The 24,937-nt window shown below is 37.3% G+C and overlaps 1 protein-coding gene and 1 long non-coding RNA gene across 3 annotated transcripts; both read right to left on the bottom strand.

Annotated features, from left to right (window-relative positions):
• Positions 1–1,493: 1,493 nt before the first annotated feature.
• Positions 1,494–24,057, bottom strand: LOC139959202 (carbohydrate sulfotransferase 15-like). Of its 2 annotated transcripts, XM_071956793.1 has the most exons (9): positions 23,642–24,056; positions 17,592–17,705; positions 15,972–16,229; positions 15,274–15,511; positions 13,622–13,738; positions 13,094–13,250; positions 12,267–12,432; positions 3,504–3,648; positions 1,494–2,871 (listed from the first exon to the last, which is right to left on the bottom strand). In XM_071956793.1, exons 2-9 carry the CDS (start codon positions 17,610–17,612, stop codon positions 2,684–2,686), a joined length of 1,290 nt encoding a protein of 429 aa, XP_071812894.1. In that variant the 5' UTR covers positions 17,613–17,705; positions 23,642–24,056; the 3' UTR covers positions 1,494–2,683. The 2 variants fall into 2 exon arrangements, with proteins under 2 accessions (XP_071812894.1, XP_071812895.1); XM_071956794.1 differs by lacking the exon at positions 17,592–17,705 and having other exon boundaries at positions 23,642–24,057.
• On the bottom strand, positions 6,123–11,089 carry LOC139959331 (uncharacterized). Its single transcript, XR_011789988.1, has 4 exons — positions 10,496–11,089; positions 9,533–9,708; positions 8,702–8,859; positions 6,123–7,389 (listed from the first exon to the last, which is right to left on the bottom strand). It is a non-coding gene; the product is annotated as an uncharacterized lncRNA (long non-coding RNA).
• Positions 24,058–24,937: the final 880 nt, after the last annotated feature.

Here is a 24,937-nt window from a genome sequence, read left to right as displayed (position 1 = left end):
CCGTCCCAGACACGAAATTCAACCGCGTTACAAAACTGCGACTTTCCCGGATCCGATTCCCATTTTGAACCTCGCTACCATTGTCTTGCAAATTACCGCTGTTCTAACTTTGTGTGGCACGAAGCCAAAGCCCGTCAATTAAGGCAAGTGTTCACACATAGCTGGATCAGGTTAGGCACAATATTTTACTTTGTAGCATAGTTAAAATTAATCATTTGCCCAGGTCTAACATAGTAGTTAGGTTGCGGCTTAAGCTAGATCTATGTTTAGTATAGGTTAGAGTTATGTTTTCAGTAGGCCTGTAACCAAGGACTGGGTACTGTTATAAAATGGACATTTGACATTTAACCACGTGACCATTGACCTCACCTTGGTTCCCATGGCACCCACATATTTTGATAGTATTTGACATGTTGCCATGATACATGTGAAGCTTCCATGGCAGGCCAATTGGAGTTATAGCAAAAACACGATTTGCACTAAATCTGATCTGCGACTTCTGGTTCCGGGGGCCTGCAAGACACAAGGGTTCACCTTGGGATACCTTCCCATCAAGTTTGCAGAAAGTCGGCCCAGCCGTTTAGGAGGAGTTTGTGACACAAAATTGGACACACATACACACACACCATGGGTGACCCCCCTCCCTCCCCGAGAGCAGCTGCTCAGAAATTACCATGGCAACTGTTGCTATGACAACTGGCTATAGCTGTAAATGGCTCAACTTGCAAGGAACTACAATATCTCATCCTCCCTATGGGAACGAGGAGATAATGAATATATTTTCTGTAAAACATAGCCTTATGAAGAGGTATGGAGACAGTGCAAACAGGAAGTGAGGTCTTGTGGCATGATCATAGACAGAAGCCGTCGACAAGCGACTCGTGTATGCCATCTTTGACTACAGTATCAAAGCTGGCCCAGCTGTGCTTCCATTACTATATTCCAACCGCATACCAACATATATACACTGGAATGCCAAAATAAAGTATATGATGTCATAAAATAACCGTCTAACCCATAAAGCCAATTTTTTTTTTATTGGAAACCAAGGTCATGGCTCTCAAAAGTTAGTGACGTAGGACGCTCTCATGTTAGTGCGGGAACAGAAAATGGGCTGCAGGATGTAGCGGTCTTCTCCACAAGATTGATTTAGTTTTGTATCGTTTTGCTGCAGTGACATAAAATGTTTGTTTGTTGTTTTTTTCGACCATACACTTAAAACTTTGTTTTACCCCATGGATACTGACTCGCCAATTTCTATAAGAGCGGAGAACTATTTAGAATTTTAAAATATCAATTTAAGAAAATGCTAGAGCAATAAGAGACATGAATAAGTTAGAACATCCCTTCCTTCAAAGGGTATAATGCACCTTTAAAGCCGCGGTGTAGCAATATTTGTTTTGTTTTTTTCTGGAGTGGGTGGAGTGGGTTTGAAAACCAAATTAAAAACCTTAATAAACAGTCGAATGCTAAACAAAAAACAAGTGGATGCGATTTTGGAGTTAACAAAGAAAGTATAGTTTATAAAAGTGATACAACCATATAAAAAGACAACAACGTAATAATTTCGTTACCAATAATAAATAATCTTACTGTTTTACCAAAAAAACATCCCCATAACTGCTCAAATCTGGCGGGGAAATGTGCACCCGAAGCTGAAAAAACATGACTGAAGTCAATGCGCCCATTCCTTTGTATTTCTTACAATAATCCCCTTTCTTATGATTTTTTTGTTTTTCGTTTCCTGAATACAACCAATGAATTTCTCTTCCTCTTTGGGAAAGGCAAATGCCTTACGGTACGCCATTTCCTCTGCTACTTATGTCGTTTCTGACACGGCACTTGTGTCCCCTTTATCGCCCCTGAAAGTCAGTTTATCCGACGGACGAGAGCTGTATCCCAGTATCTAACCACTTTGTCAAATACTGAGGTATAGGCATAGACACCCTCCTCTTATCATCCCTATGATGGACCAATTACGGACACTAAAGTTTGTTTCGAAAAGGAGTAAAAAAACAAACCTAACTATCGTTTCCTCAATGTGCAAAGCTTTATAGAAATATAGCACATCATTATATACCGTATATAATAGCACCCTGATCACAAATAGGTTCAACCTCCAAATATACATAGTAACAACACACGTCAACGCCAGTAAATCCTGAATACACTTAAATTCTTAATTTGATACATTACAGTTGTTTCAATATAGGCTAACAATGGCGCTTCTCCTATCAGATAACGTGTTGTGGTACTGAACTCACATCAAATCTAAATTTGTATTCGTTAAAGTCTTAGAAAGTAAATTGCGTAGTAATTAAATGAAATCGTGCTCTCAACGAATCAACACAAGTATTTGTTAAAAATGCAAAATACTTGATAAAAATGCAATTGAGACCCCTCTACAATTGGAAAAGTCACCCGATCATACCTTACGAATATAACTCCGCAATTAAAAATAAACAGCATTACGGTCCATTAACCCGATCCATTGAACAAAACAAGAACAGGTTGTTGGTTTTTAGCCCATTGTTCGACATCACAAGTTCAGGTACATGCATAATCCCAATAAAACGAAGTGCATAAAATTTCAATCTAAGCAAACATACTGAAATATGAAGCTGACTTGATTACGTGATCCATGTATTATGTATAAACTTTTTTAAATATCAGACTTTTCGCTTTAATAACCCCATGTGTATTTCTGGTCTTTCAGTAATTCAGAGAGGCGTTGATTCCACGGACGGTAAAACTTCTGCAAGTGTTTTCGTGTAGATGGCCACATTGTCATATTTCTCTTTTTTGCTCGTGCGTTCACGTTCTTCCTACTCCGGCTTACGATGGAGTTTAACGTCTCAGTAGGTAAAGGGTCTATATGATCAGAAAAAGAAAAACGAAGATAAGGAGAAATGCTCAATGCGATGAGTCATCTATCTAAGTAGAATTTGAAATATGAAGGGACCCACATGCATGTCACTCCCCTTCTTACGACACATGAGGCCAATGTATGTTGTGAATATGCCCATTTCTTGATACACTTGGGAATTGCATTTACACGCACATCAGAAACAGAAAATTATGAAACTGTAAATCAGTTTTGTTCTTCTAATGCATGAAATCACATTGGTCGAATTCAAGTTTCCTTTGTTTGTGAAACTGCATAAACTTGTAATGTAAACATCCCGAGTTTATTTTTTTATAATGTCCATTCAAGGCCACCGTACCTCGAAGGTATTCATTTCTTTGCCATCAAGCAGGGGGGGGGGGGGGGCGGGGGTAACGTAAAGAAAAAATTCATAATTGGAGATATCTCATCATTGTTAAGAAATTCCGAATCTTTATGTCTTCAATTTCTTCTATTTGTCTCAAAATTTCCATTCGAGATCAACCCAACAATTTCGAGCTAAACAAAACATTAAATTATAGACTTCGTCGTTTAAACGACTGTATATATTCCCGTGAATCAAATTCCTTTAAAAATAAAGTTGAAGAAAGCAACAAACCTAATTCGAGATATTTTATCAATCGTTCTAATTCATTGATAGGGTTACTTTTCCAGTCTTCTAATCTCAGAACGTGGATATTCTTAGATCCAAACACCTCGATCCATTCTCGCAGGTACAAGAAAAATATCCCTTGGTAAAGTGTCTGTTGATTATGGAATAGGAAACATTAACGACATACGTCATTGCTTCTTAAGATCAAATTTGTAAATCGGGTGGGTTTGGATATCATTCTCAATCGTTTAACACAGTGTATGGTGCTTAAAAAAGTGTAACTTTACACACGTTCACACACAATAGTTTTAATATGTTGTAGACCGTTACAAAAGTATTATAGTCCAAGCGGCTGAACAACGTAGTCTAACACATTTGGTCATATCCTCTGATCCAAAAACAAACTCGAGAAGAAAACAAGAATTTAAAGGCCTCTTACGAACGTTTATAAATAGTATTGAATGTCATCCTATAGTGCTGCTTTCATTTCAACAAATCAACAGAAATGATTAAAGTCATACAAATCTCATATCTTTGGCTTAGATGTGTTTCAGAGATTTTGTTTTGAAATTAATTCTCCAGTTCAAGGGAGAAGGTAAAAACAATCATTTGGAATGAGATTGCGTCAGCCTAATTTTTTTTTTTTTTAAACTCTGACAAATATACGACGATATATAGATACGTATCGAAGATTTCTTGGAAATAAGTAAGAAACAAAAACGTTGATAAACTTATAAGGGTGTAGATTTGACCAGTCATTTAGTTAATCTACTACAGTGTTACATTGTTATTTGCTTTTCTGTATATTGCAAAGTTACAACTTATCCCAACTGCGGCGTTACCAGCAAAATTAAATCAAAAGTTCTCAAGGTTTTAATGATCATAAGTACATTTTACTCCCAACGGTCTTCGGAAGACCTCGTGAAGAGTGAAAGAGGCAATTAATTTCTAATTGAGGAAATATACGATGTTGAGGAAAGCTGTGAAACAGTGCTGCTTGCATTGGAACAAGGATGACCATAATTTGAATTTCTAGCATATATGGTGGCAATACCGATTACCTCTCCAGTCAGCTGATGAATCTTACATTAATAGCTCAATGTGAAATGGCTGTAACATCACTAGTCTCCATATCAAACAGGGCGTCGTAGCATTATGCAATCATATAAATAATAATGATTGTATATACAGTATTAATAAAAATTAGATAATCATATAAAGATAAGCCATGACAAACATACAAAAAAGATCCACTAAAATTCATCTTATGACAAGCACCGTGTCGCACCTTGTTCCTTTCTTGCGACCCGTAATACCCCAAATTTGGACGGATGCTAATATTGCTCCTATACCCAAAGAAATGCCGGTGTGACAGTACAGAGTGTCCCCCTGTACAAAGTGTCTCCGCGGACACTTTGTACCAGCATATTTAGTCCGGTCGGACATTATCTGCTGAAAATTGTGTCCCACCCTCACAGCAAATATAGTCCCACCGGACGAAATGTCCTGGTACAGAATGTCCGCAAATTCTTCATAGCATATTTTGTCCAGCATAAAATTTAAGCATTTCGACATTCAAAGGCAATTGAGTTCATTATATCAATAATTAGAGCAGATGCATACATCAGAGTTAAATGTTACAGGAAATAAATGAGACGTTGTGCGTTGCTGCAAAACAAAAAATAGAACGGGGAAAAAAAGAAGAAAAAGAAACAAGTCTTCCATCTGTAGAAGATGTTAATCATGTTTTTGTTGTGATTGCTGCTATGTTATCCTCCGTATATGTTGCATGTTGTATTCGGCAACTGCATTGCGTTCATAGTCATCTTTACAGAGGGAGAGATATAATAGTATAAACCTAACTTCCTCCCCAACGGAGGGCGGGTATGGGATAGGGAATGCAATAGCTACAACAAAAAATGATAATTGCAGAGGTAAAATATTACGAACTTTCATCCGTGCGTAAAGCTCATTATAGGACGGGAACCGAGGGTGTTTTCAGGTTACATCCTAAACGAAATCGGCAACGCTGTATACAAAACTCAGGCCCATACACATAATTTTGATTGCAAGGATAAGGGGGGGGGGGGTGAGAGTTGGGATGGTAAGTTATCGAATTTGTGTCCTGGGGAGGGGTCTTCTTAAGTCTGTGACCTATCTGTGATGAGTTCCAAAATATTTTTGTTTGCTAATAACAACCATGAAGTAGCTGGAAGATACTTCTCTGACCTTGAAAATGTCAACACTGCCCCAACCCTCTCCGTATGGGCTTGACACCTATTTATTGACTTTCATTACTACTTTGTTTACCCTTCCTTATTTTTGTTACTCAATCGTCGAGTCAAGGTTTTCTCCCTCTCAACAGGGTGGAAGGCCATTCCCCCATCCCCTGCCCCCTAAGCCTGTTGTGATGGCCATGCGCGAAGCAAATATTCATTTGTATAGACAAATGGCATTCCAGTGATAAAGGTTCGTTGTTTCTTATTATGAATGTTTCTTATTGGACAAAAGTGGTTCAAATTACAAAAGATATATTAGAACGATATCCTCTTCAAAAGAGCTGCAAAACATACAGGAAACAAAACAAAGCCAAACAAGGGAAAGGATAAAGCAAATAGGACAGAGCAGGATGCAATATGCTAGATTTTTTGTCTCATCATGTTTCTCACACTTTAAATATGTCATTCTTGTAGAGAAAAGTTTGTTTAAAGAAAGTTAATATAGTAAAAATCAAAACATGAAATTGGATGATAGTCATGCACAAACACAATATTCTGAATCTATATCAGACTGGGCAAAGAGTGAAAAAATTATTATACATGGGATCAGGGCGCCAGGGGCCGGGGGGGGGGGGCACTGTCTGTACATACTATTTTTAAAATGGCATCCCATATCTTTTTATAGCACGGTTAACAATAAAGAATCTCAATAAATAGTATTGATAACATACTAGCACATCATATATATTTAAGTGATATGGCCGGTGTGAATCGGTTTATAGCATATCGAGTGGTGGTTGTGGAATGAGAAAATGTCCCTCTGATGTTGTGTGCCCACCCTCACTTCCTACCCCCTGCATGGGGAAATTTAACTGGAATGATGACTCTCCCTTTGTAGCTCTGATGTAACTAAAGATAATCCATGCTTTCTAGAGCATCCTTCAAGCAGGGAGGTATTGCTTGATTAGAATGATATACTACTGTCACTCTTCTTCAAACAATATGTACTTGAAACTCTCATAATCCACATGAAGAACATCCTCTTTAGAGTTTGGTAAAGACCTCAATAAAACCATGCAGAAGTTTCCCTATTAGAATTCCCCCCTTGAACTGCTTTCCACAAACAGTAGGATTACCTATAAAATGCTTTAATGTGCAACTTGATACCGTCAAAAGTTAAATCTTGATTGTAAATTACAAATAAAATAGCTGATTCTCATGTATCCAACGGGTTTTTCGTTAAGACTTACACAGAAATCCATAACAGCAAAAGTTACAACAGGAAGCAGAATATGGTCGGTTATATGTTTTACTATGAGAACTTATCTTGAACACAATTTCCAGAACCAAGAAACACGCCTTCGTATTTGTTATTTAATGAAGTAATGAGGTGATAAAGAATTTCGAGCGTCACAACCCTTCAACTTGAACTGCATATATATGGATTTCCACCGAACGACTGGCAGTGAAAAGTCAATGGCCTGACTTTGCTTAAACGTATAGCAGCCGACAAATTTTTCTCTCATGATATGTTAGAGTGAAAGACAAGATTATTGTCGGTAACAAGTTAACTGCCAAGAAAATTGTCTAGACATGTCTTCTGGGGTCTTCTGTTAACCTCATACATACTCCCTCCATTGGTGGTCAGATATGAGATATCAGTACAACCAAATCTGTGCAAAATAAAAGTTGAAAGCAATATTATGAGTAGTGAATGCCACACTGTAAGTCATATATAAAATAAATTATCATCTTGAAAGGTTATGTGTAAGCTCCACTACAAAGATAATTAACATTCACCATATTGGTTAAGTGTAGACTGTATAGTGTACAACTGAACTATGCTTAGGCATTGAGTTAATTGGATGATCTTTTATTGTGACACCTATATACATGTTTATGGGATTACTGGCTCCATTTTTTTAATTGGAGATTGCATGTCATAATTTTGGCGCTATATTGTACAGTTCACTACCAAACCTGAAAAGTTTTAACCACATGAGCCAATACAACATTTGTGACATATTAATTAAATTTAATATCAGAAATTTATCAAATTAGATTAAGCTAGGATACAACAGAAGTTTGATGACTTTTGGTGCTCTATTGATGTATGTGTGCATGGTATGACTGTTTAATGCCGATCAAACATTAATTGTCCTGAATCAGGATCCATGGGGTTCAAAACACCCTCTGTATGACCCAAATGCAAAAACAAATAATGCTAGCTAACCATTATTATGGTAAAATGTACTATTATACATCATTTTGCATCAAGAGACCTAAACATTGCCTTATTTTGCCAAAGAAAAAGGGGTCCCTCTCCCAGGTTTCAGGAAATATCCCCCACCACACACACAAACACATTTAGCAATTTTCCACAACGGACCTAACAGAGAAATGGTACCAAAACTCAGTTGATACATTATCTCTCTTATCTTGTCGAAGTTCCTGTCAAAACAGCCAAGTAGTAATAAGTTCACACTTTCTAAACAGAAAAGTTCCCTGTGGTTACAATATCAAACTGTCCAACACCTTTTTGAAAAACAACACACAATAGGTGGTGTCTAGTCTTAATTATTTACTCATCATTTGTTTAAACAAATAAACTGCGTCTGCTGCAGTGAAACATGTCCAGCCAAAATCACTTCTTGGGGATGTAAATCAAATGACGACAATTGTCAGGCTATATGCTACTTAAGAACCAGAGGTGGAACCTTTGCAAGTAAATATAGGAACAAAAACTACTTACATATGAACTTGTTAATGGGGACTTAACCTGCAAAGATTTACAGTACACTTCTCGGTTCTCACCTACCTTCGTGACCTTTCTGTATGCTTAATACCTATTTGGAAATAAGTTATACTCAAACACAGCATTCTGCCATGCACTACAAGTTATTTGCATGGTACAAATAACAGATATGATGCCATTCATATTGGAACTAACTACAGAAAATTATTCACTTTATAAGACATGCTTACCTCATTATCACATCAGTAATGAAATAAGAAGTTGATGCTGCAGTCTTGTCAGGCACTGCCTTAGTCTCAGGCCACTTTGAATAGAAGTCAGACAGTGTTATCATGTACAGTCGCTTGGCAGCTGTCACTGGTAGAGGACCAATAAGATCAACACCAACCTGTTAAGAAAGAAGACAGCATTTAGGTGTTAATTTAATTTTTTTTTACAAGTTGCAGGCTTTGCCTTGACTGTTGTTCTATTCCATTGCTTCATTCTGTACACAGATCTCGATAAAAACAGTGGGATATCTGATCGAAACAGGGTGTTGGTGGATTTAGGCCAATTATTTTTACCTTGCAAACATGAAAATGTAACTTACACCATACTGTACCATATATTTACAATCGCTTCAACCACTAAACCAGAAAAATGATACGCCACATTTTGCAACTTACTGTACAATTATATGCCTATATTGATGGTTGCTCTGCAGTTAGGCCAGAGTGGGGCTTAAAGGTTTGCTGTATAGGCCCTAAATATGCCAAATTTTCACTATGGACAAAATTCTGTAAGTATGTTTATTTCCCTGGAGGAAATTTACCTCACTGGGACATTCAATCATCTTGTGTCATCATTTAGAACGTCTGAGCACAATTTAAAGGGTTATTACCCCCAGGAAAGTACTTTTTGAAAACTTCTAGCAATTAAAGTGGCCAAAATTTAGGACCAATACAGACTACCTTTAAACTTGTAAATGTTTAATTTGTCCAGAAAGAGTGACATTAACTAAACTAAACCTTCACTGCATACTGCGGACATCCTGTGCAATTAAAACAGATTGAATATTTAACTGTTTCCATAATCCAGTTACAGGAATGCTATGGAGACTTGTTCATAGGTCTACATAACAATGACGCTTTGACATCCTGTTGAACATAACTTGTTACATCAACGTTGATAGTTTTGCAATAGAATCTAGACAATAGACATAGTCTGTTGTCTGGTTTATCTATGCAAAGATGAACACCTTCAAAGAGATAAGAAATTTCATGATCAAGGAGATATCATGTTTTTTTGCCCCCCCCCAAAAAACAAACAAACAAACAAACACAAATATATGGGCTGCACAATTGGTAGTTCTAGCTGAAGTGCCTTAAAATTGAATTACAACTCTATATCAGTGTTTGAAATGGAATATTCCCATTATTGTACATATTGCATGGCCACAATTGGGGTCTATAGATATTTAAGAAGTTTTCTTCTGCAGTGAGGTTTGGCATGTAGAGAATATGCCACACCTAAAAAAGTACTATCAGGCCTTCAATATCTGTTCTTACCAACCAAAATTAATGAACGTGAATTTGTTATGCACAGTATTAGTGCCACTTTCCTCTAGAAGTAGGCTCGGCTATATGCTATAGTCCAATTATTGCATTTTATAGTGTCCCATGCATGCAAACCAGACTAGCTCTCTAAGCTTTAGTGATCTGTTGTTATCTTTTATGATAGGCAGGGCGATAAAAGGTGGAAATTTATAGTAATTGTCACAAAAATTTGTTAAGACAATTGGGTAAACAAAACGAAAAGAAATAGGCCCTAATAACTTTGCTCAAGCATACAACTGATTATAATGTTGCATAAGCAATTGCTTGACTTTTGCGTATGAGTTTTTACAACTAACCAAACGTAGTAAAAGAATATCATGATTTGTGCACCAATCAGTCCTCGAGGCATGGTTAACTGTGGAATGGCCGTTCGCCATTTAACAACCAAAGGCATATTGTGTATCCTATACTGTAAGTTACATACATTACCTTATAGATGTCACTAGTCAGTGTGAGCTGCCTCGATTTGGGCGAGTTGAAAAGCCCTAGATAGCAACACTTTCCTTCAATTTCGGTACGCAAGAGTTCCATTTTCAGCCAGTCTGAAAGACTGACTTTGTCTCCGTAAGATTTTTCTCTGTTTTATTCTTGTAAACCCACTTGGATAGCTCTCATCTCTTAGAATATCCGCAATTTGTCTCACGTTTTCTGCTTGCTTTTCCGTTTTTAGTTGTCGCTGCTAAATATACGGAAGCCGAAATGCGACAATTTGCTAATATTACGGATACTGCCAGAGTCCATTACTAATTAAATTTTTGCTACTCGAACGTACATGCTACGGCGGACATTGTGTTCAGGGGGACACAATTTACAACAAAATATATGACCGTCAAATAATGTCCCCCTCCGTGTAACCATAGCATATACTGTCTGGGGAGACAGTCTGTACCAACTGGCCTTGTACAATAGGTCCGGGGAGACCAAACGTACTGGTAAATCCAGTATAAACTGTCCTGTGGGACTGGGACAGTTTATACTGAATATGGAATATTTGCGACAGTTTGTACTGCTACACCGGCAACAATTTCTAGGTTGAGACCCATATCTCTGACATGCTACCTTGCTAACGTTTTAAAGGTTTTTTTGCAAACTGGGTACACAATGATATGTCTATATATATATATATATATATATATATATATATATATATATATATATATATATATATATATATATATATATATATATATATATATATATATCGATCGTATTCGATATGGTTTAGTATTAAAGGCTCCTCTACTACTTATTGCTTATTTGAACTTCTTTTTCTATAAAGGTACTGATATAGGTAATACGGTATAGGATCGCTTGTTATGACTGACTTTACTAAAGCATTTGATTGCGTAGACCATACATTAGCTATCAAAAGATTGTATGAGTTAGTTGTTAGAGGCGAAGTTGCACCATGGATAGCTGATTTTCTCACCTCTCGTCGGCAAAGGGTAAACTACCATTCTGCCATCTCAACAAGGGAAACACCATATTGTGGTGTACTGCACCACTATTATTCGTTGGTATAATAAATACTGCTTTAGAAAAGGCTAGTTCCCACTGTTTTACGTATGTCGATGATGTGAGCCTAGCGCAGGTTCGACTGGTTACTCAGCCAAGCCAGTTTGGTCAGGACGTTCACAATCTTGATATCCCCTTATAATCATCTGGTTACGCCCAGGCCCGTAGCTATGAACGTTGTGTTACAGGGGTACCAACAATTTAAGGAGAGCCCCCAAAATGAAAAGCAGAGGCACAATACTCGTGTCCAGTCATATGCGCACTTTAGTACACATGGTGATGGCATAGATTGGAGGGGCTGAATAGTCTGCAATGGGGGTGGGGAGGAGCTCGATAGAATATATATTGGGATGGGGAGGACGCTCGATAGACTATATTGGAGTGGAAGGGGGATTAATATACTATAGTTGGGTGGGAAGGGGGCTAGACTATATTAGAGTGGGGGAGGGGGCTCAATAGACTATATTGGGGTGGGGAGGGGCTCGATAGTCTGTGTTGGGGTGGGGAGGGGCTCGATAGTCGGTATTGGGGTGGGAAGGCGCTCTCTAGTCTGTGTTGCGGTGGGTAGTGGTCACGGCCCGGTCTGGCTACTCGGCCTAGCCACGCGACTGCCGATACCTCCAACCATGATTATTATCCTGTATCAAACATATTAACTTGAGCATATTAAACAACAGTTACGTACGTTACCAAGAGGTGATTCCGGCCTTTCCCCATTCGTGAACGCACAATACAACGGAGTGTGTATTGATTCACACTTCGCTGCGTTCTTGATTAATTGATTAATGTGGGTATCAAAGGTACTGGAGTTTTGCGCTACATTTCTTCTAACCATGTAAGTAGTCCATAATCTAAGAATAGAAAGAAATCAAATTGATAGCTCTTAAATATACCAAAATTGGAACTTGTGTTGACAAAATTGGAAAATATATTTTAGTTTGCTTCGTTATAATTACTTTGCCCTTGTGCAGTTAAGCAATATATGGATGGGGTTACAGCCCCCCCCCCCCCGACACACACACACCCAGTGACGTCAGTTCCCCATTCCTCTGGCTTGCTCTAGTTTTTTATTTTTTTACGCTTCCAATCTGGAAAACAATTGCTTGGCTTCTTTACTCCTACTTCTCCCCCCCCCCCCCCCACACAATACTAGTCTGCTCTTTATTGTTTCTAACCTGCAGGAGCTGTATTTCGTAAAGCTCAATCAGGCTTACCCCCCCCCCCTCCACCCCCATCCCCTTTCTCTGTCACTAGTATGTAATAACTATTACGAAACAGACTGTATGTGGGAACCGGGAGTGCTGTCGTTGAGGGCCTACATAACCATTACGTTGGCACTGTGTATATGAAAGTCAATTTATGGTGTTGAATGTGTTATTAGTGAGAATTACACATATTTTTTTTATATAGCTGTTCATAGTTGAATGTCAAATCAGAATCAACAGTTTGATTTAGTTTTTATTCTTCAATGCGAAACTGTTTCTTTTCTGAGAACTTATATATTGAAAATACTTTTCCACAGGGTCTCTTAGTGTAACGGTTATCTTGGCCGTTGGCTGGACTGCATGAATTAAATCTGACAAAAAGACTGGTGGATCGGTCTGATTGGGGAAATGCTCCTTCCAGTTGAAGATTCCAAGACCCCAGAGGTTGGAAATAGAAGCGTCACCTGTACGAAACAAAGAGTACAGATTTATCACAAATTTGGTTCTATTTAGTGAATTCATCTGTTTAAATCAGAATTAAAAGATATAATTATATTTCAATCATGTATTCAGAGAGAAGTTCTTTTATTATAAGGTATAAAATATTAAAATGCGTCACATTTTAGGATAAGAGAAGGTCTAGTCAGTCAGAATAGGCTCAGCATTCAATCAACCATATATCAAATTAAGGACAAGATCATTGGCTATAGCCAACAGTTTGGATGGAATACATTTCTCTTTGTCGCCCTGTTTGCCGTCGAAAGTATCATCTTAACTTTTCTTTGTAGCCTAGTTATCTTTGTTACAAAGTTGATAATTACATAATTAAACTTACCAAAAATAAGCTTAGGGTTCTTCTGTATCTGCTCCACAGATTGATTTTTGTATAAGTTTAAGTACCATTGTACAGAACTATCGTCGTCTTGGCCTGTTTCCTTACGAATGTGTAACACTGCAATCAGAACGTACGATTATGCTCACTTCGTGATGTGAAAGGTATGGAACGCCAAAAAGGACTATAACTGATGATGACATATTATATGATAATAGTAATACTACTAATATATAAATAATAATAATAATATATAAATGATATTATGATAATAATACATAAATGATAATTTACAGAGAAGGCACCATAATATATTACGTTTACAGGACTTTAATAAGAGTTAACATGATGGTAATAGTAAAATCCATGTTAATAATAAGAAAATAAACGATGATAATAATCAAATACACGATACTATTAAAAACACATTACGATATAAAACACAAGTGAATGCATATCCGCATGATTACGCACATGCATATGCATTTTATTCATAAGGTGGATCTCACGACTCACATAAATGTAAGCTGATTGTTGATTTCACTGTTGTAGAGTGTTGTTCTTGTGTGTGACGTGTTTACCCGTATATAACCAATCACAAATTACGATACAAAAGTACTTATCATCCGGTCCACGACGGGAACAAAATGGAATGGTTGCACAATTGTGCTGTGAACAAGTTAGAGGGAATGCTATACCCTGTATAACTAATACAAATGTCCAATCTATCATACATATATCTACGTATATGCATATGTATGAGATTTTATGATACAGAAGTGCTCTTATCCGGTCCGGTCCAGAATACCATGGGTACACAACTGTGCTGACAGCAAGTTAGAGGGAATTCGTTACCCTGTATAAATAATACAAATGTCCAAAATCTCATACATATGCATTCGCATATAAAAACTAAGCGCTGGTTGCCGTAAACAGTTTAGATTACCATCGTGTACTTTCGTATTATAAACGTCAGGCCAACTTACTTTTACACATTATTATAATCGTGTAATTTCTTATTACCGACATACAGTTTCTTATTATGATCATGTACTTTGTTATTATAATCGTGAAGATTCTTATTATAATCGTTTAGTTTCTTATTATCATCGTGTTTCTTCTGTATATTATCGTGTTTAATCGGTAAATTATCGTATGCAGTTTAGTATATTATCTTCTAAAATTACTATATAATTATATGCAATTATATTATCATCATCTGTTGTGGTCCTTTTGGCGTCCATAAAAAGGTGCCATCATACCATAGAGCAGAATATCATACATACATCGTCAATGCTGTGTAATAGTGTATAATTGTGATATTTCCCGTACCTATCAAAGAAACATTTGTTGTGCTGACTGCATTTGGGAAATAGGCAGCTTTATGATAACATCACAAAGCCACACGTACAAAATGGTTAGTTATGAACTGTGATGGACTTTAAACTTGATGCGTGTATGTCTCGGAATTGTGAGTACTGCTCCCGCTATATACTATACGTTCACATTCCAAAGTTACAACCCAATTACAACGCGCCGCTTGAAAAAATGACTGTAACTGTCATGCTTTAATTGGTAACTAAAGTAAAAGCCTGCATGACCAAGAGCTGTTGTGCCTTGTTATGTGAACTTTTGCTTCTTGTTTCATAACTCACCAAGGTCTTTGTGAATAGGAGTATTTGTGTACCCAAGTCTTCGCCACGCCCACCAGTGTGGTTCCTTAGCAACAGGTAGTACATCCGGGTGTTGAATTAATTTGTCCCAGAGATCTGTAGTTCCACACTTATAGGAGCCGAGCTGGTAGAAATATGGCACACACTGAAGCTCTGTCCCCTCGTACCAGCAAGGATTTCGAAATTCAGATGAAAAGTTAACAGGAAAGCCATCCAGGACCTGAAATTTAACCATTGATCATAAAATGATGGCATGGATTGGACAGAATATTAGTTAAACATTGGATCTATCGTGAATACTTGTATTTGGTTCTCAATTAAAATAAACTTTTATATAAAAGTATATTCTTATCCTCTTTCCTTAATCCTCTCTTTGTCCCTCTACAAGTTTATCTCCTATCTCTCCTCTTCCCCTGTTGGTTTCTTTCTTCTCTCCATCCCTTCTCTACTAATCCTCTTACATCTTTCTATTTTGTGTTCACCCTCCTCATTAACCTGTCTGTATTCTGTGCTTGTATTTGTCCCTTCTGCTACTGTTACTTGTCATTCAGCCTCTGAAGAAGATCCTGCTAGGATCGAAACGTCAGGTCCTCTTACCGTTACACTGTTCTCAATTAAGTAAGCAGAAATACGACATCACGTGATTGTTGATCAGTTGTTTTTTAATTTACCACACTAACCTGCTGTAAATGACGTTCCCATCTTCTCTTCGGTATCCGTTGTCTTTGAGGTGGTCCTTTTGTGTCGCTATCGTCGTCTTTAACCAATGAGCTGTTAGTTTCTCTAAACAGAGGAATGGCATGAACGCGGAAGAGTTGCTCATTTGATATTGTGCTACCTGGATAGGCTACATGCAGTTTGCTTTCTTTCCTTGTCAACGTGTAATTTACAAAACATATGACGGTCAGCATTAGACATCCAAATGTGATTGTCGACGCCTGTGCAATAAGTAAACACAAAAAAGATGGCAAAACAAAGATGACATACATAACACATTGACGGACGGACAATCTTTTTAGTATTATATTGGGACGTTTCTCAAGCAAGGTTTCAGGAAGGCAAACATCCCTTCATGAACAATTGATGATAGGCTATACATATAATAATATCTTTAAAATTCACAACCTATGGTATTTACAAAATTGGTAAACTCATGAGGTATCTAGATCAAGGCTCAACTGAACGATGGTTCACGCTTTTGTTTCCTCCTATATGGATTACTGCAACAGTATATATGTGGATTTGCCAGTTTCTCATATAGCTCCCCTTCAGAGAATTCAGAACGCTGCTGCGCGACTAGTCTCACTCGCTAAAAAGTTTGATCACATCACTCCTGTGCTACGTTCATTGCATTGGCTTCCCGTCTCTCAGCGCATCCAGTTTAAGATCCTACTTCACACCTACAAAGCGATCAACGGGCTTGCCCTTCAATATATCACTGGCCTCGATCCTTACTCCTTTGTGTTGGTCAACTACAGTTACGCTTCGCTCTTCCTAGCTATCATGCGCATTTGCAATTAACTCCTGGTCCACGTACCCGCACTCGTTTTGGCGATCGTGCCCTTTCTGTCGCTGCGCCTTCTCTTTGGAACAAACTCCCATTTCACGTTCGTGACTCTGCCTCCCTTTGTATTTTCAAGAGACAACTTTTCTGTTTGATTCCTAGTTTCTTTTTTTCCCTTGGTTTCCTTTGTCTCTTTCCTAGTTTGCAAGGGGCTTTGAAACGCTGTATTAAGCGCTATATAAATGTAATTTATTAATATTATTAATATTAACCTCATTTCATGAACTCCGCACTGAACACTGAAGCAGCGTCTGTCCTTTTGCTCCTTGAATTTTGACCTCAGTCTCCATTGTTGCTATACGCAATTTGATAGATCTTCACTTGGGAAGGCCCTTGAATGTTAATTCAACGTTTGTCCTTATATCAGAGCAAAAAGTCACACTTTGTGCTTCCGCATTCAAACTTTAATCTCTGACAATTCATACTAGAGTAAAAGGAACGGTACCTTCCCCTTCATTTGACCTTCGACCCCTGATATTTGACCTTTCATTATGTGGGTCTGCGAGACACAAATTCATATCATAGGGCACATACCAACCAATTTTTCAGAAATTCGGCACAGTCGCTTAAGGTGGAGTTTTGACAAGTTGTAGATGTATCGGATACACACAAGGACAGTTTTTCACCTCTTGCAGATATGGCCTTCCGATCATTTTTAAGTTCTTTCAACGTTTATGTTGTTTGAAATGTACTAACTATGCAAACTTATTGTTATTTAAACAACTTATTTACTTACTCTTTGTGTCTTCAAAGCCATGACCCTGTATATTCAGGTATCGCGCATGCGTATATCCACAGATCGACGTGACCGGGTAACCTCGGGTGACTATTTGGCACTTCTTCGTCTAATCTAATTTAACGAAAATGTTTTTGTTTTTTAAATATTACTGCATATCGTGCATATGTGTGAAGTTCTTTATAACATGCAACAAATTCAAGGAACCAGTTATGCAATAGGGACATAATTGTCTCGCACTTGTCATGCAATTCATCTCATGCACATGCAATGAAGGATAATCGCATAATAACACTAAGTGATATTGATAGCCTATACCAGGGCAGGGGAGCTGCCATTCTAAATGGCATACTAAATAGCTTAATATGAAAAGAATATCCGGTAACTGATGGTGTTAGTCATACAGTAGTGCAGGCCAAAATAAACACAGCTAAATATACATTTTTGAACGGAAAGGCCAATACACATGCCCGCGCATCCGTTCAATTAATGTTTGGGATAAACAGAGGCGATGTTATTGTCTGAATTTTTCCTTCCCACGATCTCTGGGAACGGGCCAAAATTCTGACAAAAGGGTACATATTCATGAATGTGTGATTATTTACTACACAATAGTATAAAAAATATACTATTTCGACCGCTGACATTGAATGTATATAGAAATAGGTGAATCATTATTTAGGGGAATCATTATTTAGGTGATATGTCACTGACAATGCCCAAGCTAATGCATAGGTTATCATTACGTAATATGACATAGGTTGAACAGTTTCGTAAAGGGTTTGCCAGACTAGGCATGTACGTTATCTTAATTTTCAGAATGGATTAATTCAGTGAGTTTTTAATGACGTAATTAGCTGCATCTCTTACCAATCTGATATGAGAATGCTAACAAGGATCCGCATGGACACACGGAAGGGCCATTTAACTCCACAACGGTAATGGGTTAAAACCCAAAATACATACAATTTGCCCCTGTCGTGTTAGTTGCAAAGTGTTCTAACTTTTACCTCTGGTGAACTCAAATAACCTTTAACCTCTACTCAATATGGAAACTCCACATTCTAAATATGAGATACATCCACAAGATTCCCCTCTGGGAGCGACTGCACTTGCAAATGTTTGTAGCTTTTGACCTCTATGTTGATATAAAATGACCTTTGACCCCAATAAAAACCTAGGCTTCACGATCTTTGAGTACTTTTCAATGAAAAACAAAGAGACGAGAAGTCTTAACGTTTGATTGATGACAATCTTAATTTACTTTGAATTGTGAAAGGAAGATACGATACGATATGTCTTGTAACCAGAATGCAAAATGCATTGAGGTTTCGATGACTTTAATGCACTAGACTTCTGCTTGTTAGTATAACCAGAACTAGCTGTTACAATAACACTATGACATGCTAACACAGGTCAGTCTACTGTACGTGGTTATACACACCTCCATCAAAAGCAATAGGGTTCTTGTACTCAATGTTATGAATCCACACACCAAGTATTACAAAACCAAACCAAATCTCTTAATAACTTCGCACATTTGGGTTGCAGAGGAGTCCACTTATGGACAAGTTAGATTGGAATATGCCCACGAAACTTCAAAGAATCAACTTGAAAGAAGCTATTACAGGTCACTGGAGGTCAACCTGAGGTCAAAGGTCACCCAAATGCAGTTCGACCATTGTATTACAATAGCGTAACTCTCAACCCTGTCAGTGGTAGTTTCACAAGTTATCGGGAAAAAAACACATTTTGACCCATAAATGACCTTTGGTGACCTTGGATCACATCACGGTTATTTTGGAAAATGTGTCCCTACTTCATTCACAACTTGTCCTTATATACCAGCCATGTCAGACTTCGTGACTAGAAGTTGTTGCAAAAATTAGCAAAGTTGGGAGTTTTTGGCACATAATCAACCTTGAATGACCTTGGATGACCTAATGGTTTTTATCAAAAATTTTCCCCTTGATGATGTGCACTCTGTCCTAAAATCCCAAACTTGATGGACATTTGGTTCTCACGTTATTGCAAAAATACTAGTTTTTGACCCCTAATTGACCTTTGTTGACCTTGGATCATATTACCGTTATGTTTTGAAATGATCCCTTACCCCATTCACAACTAGTCCCAAAATATCAACCATGTCGGACCCTGTCAGTGGTAGTTTCACAAGTTATTGAGGGAAAAAAACACATTTTGACCCATAAATGACCTTTGGTGACCTTGGATCACATCACGGTTATTTTTGAAAATGTGTCCCTACTCCATTCACAACTTGTCCTAATTTACCAGCCATGTCAGACTTCGTGACTAGAAGTTGTTGCAAAAATTAGCATAAGTTGGGAGTTTTTGGCACATAATCAACCTTGAATGACCTTGGATGACCTGATGGTTTTTATCAAAAATGTTTCTCTTGATGATGTGCACTCTGTCCTAAAATTTGTTTGGCTTACAATGTACACACATAATGTTATTGCTAGAAATGTATCAAAACCAACCTTTGGCCCCTCATAACTTGAGAACTGGGTGTCCGATTGAAGCGGGAGTTGGTTTCCTATATTCAGCACAAAAAGCTCTATCATATGTCAGCAGTTTTTTAAACTTATCTTTGTTCTATTTTGTTTTGCCCCGTATCTCCTAAAATGAGCATATTTTTTAAGATTTGACCTTTGACCTTTTGACCTCGCAGTCAGATGTAGTTTGACACGCTGATTCCAAAAAGCAACATGACAAGTCTGTGCGACCATCCTAACTGTACTTATTAAAAAACAAAAACATTGACCTCTGATAACTTCGCACACGAAGGTCGCACAGGGGTCAACTATGGACTATTTTGATCGGAAGGTACCTTTGAGATCCGATTATGGCCACGAAAATTCAAATAACCCAAAAAACTGATAAAGGTCACCGGAGGTCAACCTGAGGTCAAAGGTCACCTAGATGCGGGTCGACTCCCTGATTACACTAGCGCAACTCCCAATCTTCACGGACATTTGGTTCTCAAGTTATTGCAAAAATACTAGTTTTTGACCCCTGATTGACCTTTGTTGACCTTGGATCACATGACCGTTATGTTTTGAAATGATCCCTTACCCCATTCACAACTGGTCCCAAAATATCAACCATGTCGGATCCTGTCAATGGGAGTTATTGCTTGTTTTAATATTTTGGTTTTTGGCCTCTAACTGACCTTTGGTGACCTTCACAGGCAACACAAAAAATAGGGCACATCTACTCAATGTAGTACTCATATACACCAAATATTAGATTGGTCCAAGCTTCCCTACTTGAGATACCGTGTTTACAAGCCAGGCGTCACACACACACACACACACACACATACATACATACATACATACATACACACATACACACACTCTCCGCCTGCATGAATGCATAGGTTACGATTTCATCGAAACCAAAAATTAAGCTGTTTCCGCCGTAAGGCGCTTCAGCTGGTCAAGGGCCAAAGCCCCTGGCCGGTACAAATAAAACTCCACGGTTTGAGATCTGAAAATTTGTGATTGTGTAAATATGAACTTCGAGGGCCGGGTCGGAGAGAAATGTTGGTGGATGATGGTAGGGAAGCAGCTTGTTTTTAGGGAAGCGATGAGTGGTGCCTGGCTCATCAGCCGATGTGAGCGATGAAGGGACTCGGAGACTAGACGCTTCACACACATATATATAAATATATATCTTGTGTCACAGACCAAAGTCCGTGTATATATATATATATATATATATATATATATATATATATATATATATATATATATAAAATATATATATATATAAATATATATATATATATATATATATACGGACTTTGGTCTGTGACACAAGATTAATGATGAGTCCCAACAGGACGAAATCGGTCGTGAAGTGGAATTTTTATGGTGTGTTGATCTGGTGTGTAGATCTGACATACCACTTGCTACACATTCATTTCTTATTTATTCTTAATCGTTGTAAATTTCGCAAAAAAAGAAACTTGGATATATGCGGTGAAGTTCTCAAGAAACTCTATGACATTAATTATGTATTTAATCTTGAACATTACGCCGGAATATTTAACTAAAATAAAATAAAAGTTGTGCTGACACGAAATGCACGCACAGCTCCATACTGAACAGTGTACTACAGAAAATAGCATCACAGTGACGTCATTCACTGACCTGAGTGCTGTTCAAGTTCGTTGCAATGTGTATCTCTTGGTTTTAATTTTTGATGGCTTTAGGAGAATAGCACTGTTATATCTGAGTTAGCGAGTTGGGATTTGTATTAACTTAGGTGAGTTAGTTAAAAATTATAGTTTGGGGCAAAACCACCGATGGCTTTGTAAGTGAGGGTGAGAAGTTTGTACATTATTCTTTCAGAAACAGGAAGCCAGTGAAGTTGGTAAAGAATAGGCTTAATTTGGGATCTGTTATCTGTGAGGGTTATTAATTTGGCGGCGATGTTTATAGAATCCACGGAATCTTAGAGATCTGATAAGCAGGAAGACCAAATAAAAGGTCGTTACAACGGTCGAACCTGGATGATACGAAAGTATGGATAAGTGTCTCAGTCGAGCTAAAGCTATTGATCAAATATATTTGCGAATTTGGCTGTGTTTTCTGATAGCGTATGAAGCAGAGCGGCAACTATTATTTACATGAGGCACCTTATCTACAAAAGAGGTATTGACATCGCAGACTAGTACAAAGTTCCAGCTAAGTTGGTTACCTTTGTGATCAAAGTTGACCAAAATTGATAAGGATTAGTTGAACATTCAGTTTTGTGTTGGAATGATATTACATCAGGTACAAGACACTGGACCAGTCTTTCCTGGTAGTGACACTACCAGAACTTGTAAATGACCATGTAACTCTCGGGTTTAAGTTAAAGGAAGTAACTCAAGTTTGCACAACTAGTTTGGTCCCTTCGTTTGATATTGCTTACTTATACTTTTTAGTTTTACACTTATGTTTCTTTCTTAAAAGAGAGTTGTTTAGTAGTAATTTCTCTGTCATCTCTATAAATCTATTAATGAGTTATTTTGAAAGTTTCACTGCTTAAATCAAAGACAGGATGACAGCTAAAAGTCTAGGCAGTATGTTGGCTTTATGATCACAATGAGAAGTTTACTAGAGTTATTGATTTGCAACCGAGCTGTTTAGTTTTCTTAGTGTTACAGTCACTTGAGGTCATTTATGTTTAAGGTTTACAGCTGTAATATCTGTAGCCTTTCCACAGAAATTTTTTTTTTCATCGGTTGTTTGAGTTTTCGTTGTGTGGAATGTTGGTTTTTCACTGATTAGTTTTGCTTCTGCTCATGTAATTCTTTAAATATTGCATATATATATTCAATTATATATATATATATATATATAGATATATATATATATATATTAATATATATATACATATATATATATATATATATATATATATATATATATATATATTCATTTGCCTTTGACGTTTTCTTCAATTTCATTTAACAGAGTCTGTTCAAAGTATCTCTTTCGAGATCCGGCTTTAGGAATCACAAATGATTTCCAGTTGGTTAGCATCACGTTTGATCTCTAGAGTAAGGCAAATATGTCTTCCAAAACAGAACTAGTATTGTTCGATACAGGTGACAAACGCCTATACAGTGGAATTACGACCTTCCTTACCGGTTTCGAACCTCTGGACATACAATCAGCGTACATAGCCTAGCGGTTAGGGTGTCCGCATATAATGGAGGCTGGAAGTTTTGCACTGTTCTGGATTTTCCAACTCACTACAATTACAATTCTCTTATGGAAAAGGGATTCGTGAATTTCTTGTGGTTATTCGGCTTTTCCATCAGAGAAACACATGGTCGGCCCGTGTCTTTCTTCCACTTCCACTTCCACACCCGAACCATCCCAGAAAATAAAAAAGGGATCAATTCCCGTAACACAACTGCCTCTGTGTTCAATCTTTCATGAAAACTGCAAACATGTTGTTAAGTTTAACTTGAATGTCTTCACAGGTTAACTTGAAATCAAGACAATTTGAGTGAAATTAAGTCAACTCACCTATATGGTCCACTACAATATGCACAAGTTGCCAACTTCTTATTCAGTCTTGGAAGATAGTAAGCATACGATTCCAAACACAAACTAAGTAGTTCACAGCGGAGACAATATGAAACGAAAATAATCAAAAATCTTGAAGCAGATGTAAGTTGTCTAAATTCGTTAGTGTCAGAGGTTTATTGATACAATTATTCATACCAAGAAACCGAAAATTACAACAATTACTTCGTTTTTTCCCGTTCTTCTTGAAAGCAGTACATTCTCAGCTACCCAAATGACGAGCAACTGTTAATAATAAATATATTAGTATCACGGATGGCGTGACATTCTTACTGTACAAACACATATAGATGTCTCGCTTGTCACGGTGCTTTCAACATTGGACGCGAAGAAGGTACTCAATTGCAACTGAGGCTATAACTGTTTAAAGTGGTTTCCTATCGAGTTAGTAAATAGTGTCGTGCAATGAAATGTTCATAATCATAAAGGGCTTTAGTAAAGCAAACACGTAAGAGAGGCTTCACAACTTGCCTTTGGTACGCTATATTGACAGACGATAACATGTAGGTTTTCCACAACTGTATGGGTAGCCACTTTGCGCCAAGTAAAATAAAAATAGTAAATGCGAAATTAAAGTATGTTATCAATTTATTGTTTCATTTATTGCGTATGACAACCAACCATTCAACTAAAATAAAACTTTTCATTTAGACATCGACATCAGACTGATCACAATTAAGATTAACTACTTGTTTAATAAATAGAGACAAGTTGGGTTTGAAATGTTGAAACAATAAAAAAGGCAAATGAAAGGCAATCTCTCACAATTGCATAAAAAAGAAAAAAAAGAAATACGAATGGAAAATATGTTATCAAAATGAAACTGTTAAATATAAGTTTATTGCTAAAATCACTCTGAACTCTGATCACTGAAACAAAACAACACAGATTAATTACAAAGCTCCATCATAACAGAGACTGAAAGCTAACATTTTTAAATCAAGTGTTGGATGATTTACAACAGGCAAACAGATTAAAATGAGGGTGATATGTAAATATCATTACAAAACGTAATCAATTAAAATCAACATCTTTCGAAAAAAAAGGCATTTCTAGGAATATTTTATTGTCAATTTCATTTCTATTCCTTTTTGTATAACAAACTAACTTTACCTCTCTAAATAAATTAATTGTTCTCAGTCAGCAGTAGATGGCGTTAAATAGGTGGCGCTGTTTCGCGATCTTCATCAGAGCCTTATATAGAGATATAAGGCTCTGATCTTCATATTCATTATT

This window comes from Apostichopus japonicus, chromosome 3 (genome assembly GCF_037975245.1).
Source record: "Apostichopus japonicus isolate 1M-3 chromosome 3, ASM3797524v1, whole genome shotgun sequence".
Taxonomy (NCBI): Eukaryota; Metazoa; Echinodermata; class Holothuroidea; order Aspidochirotida; family Stichopodidae; genus Apostichopus; species Apostichopus japonicus.
Note: the sequence above shows the minus strand (reverse complement) of the source record. Positions and strands in the feature narration are given on the sequence as shown.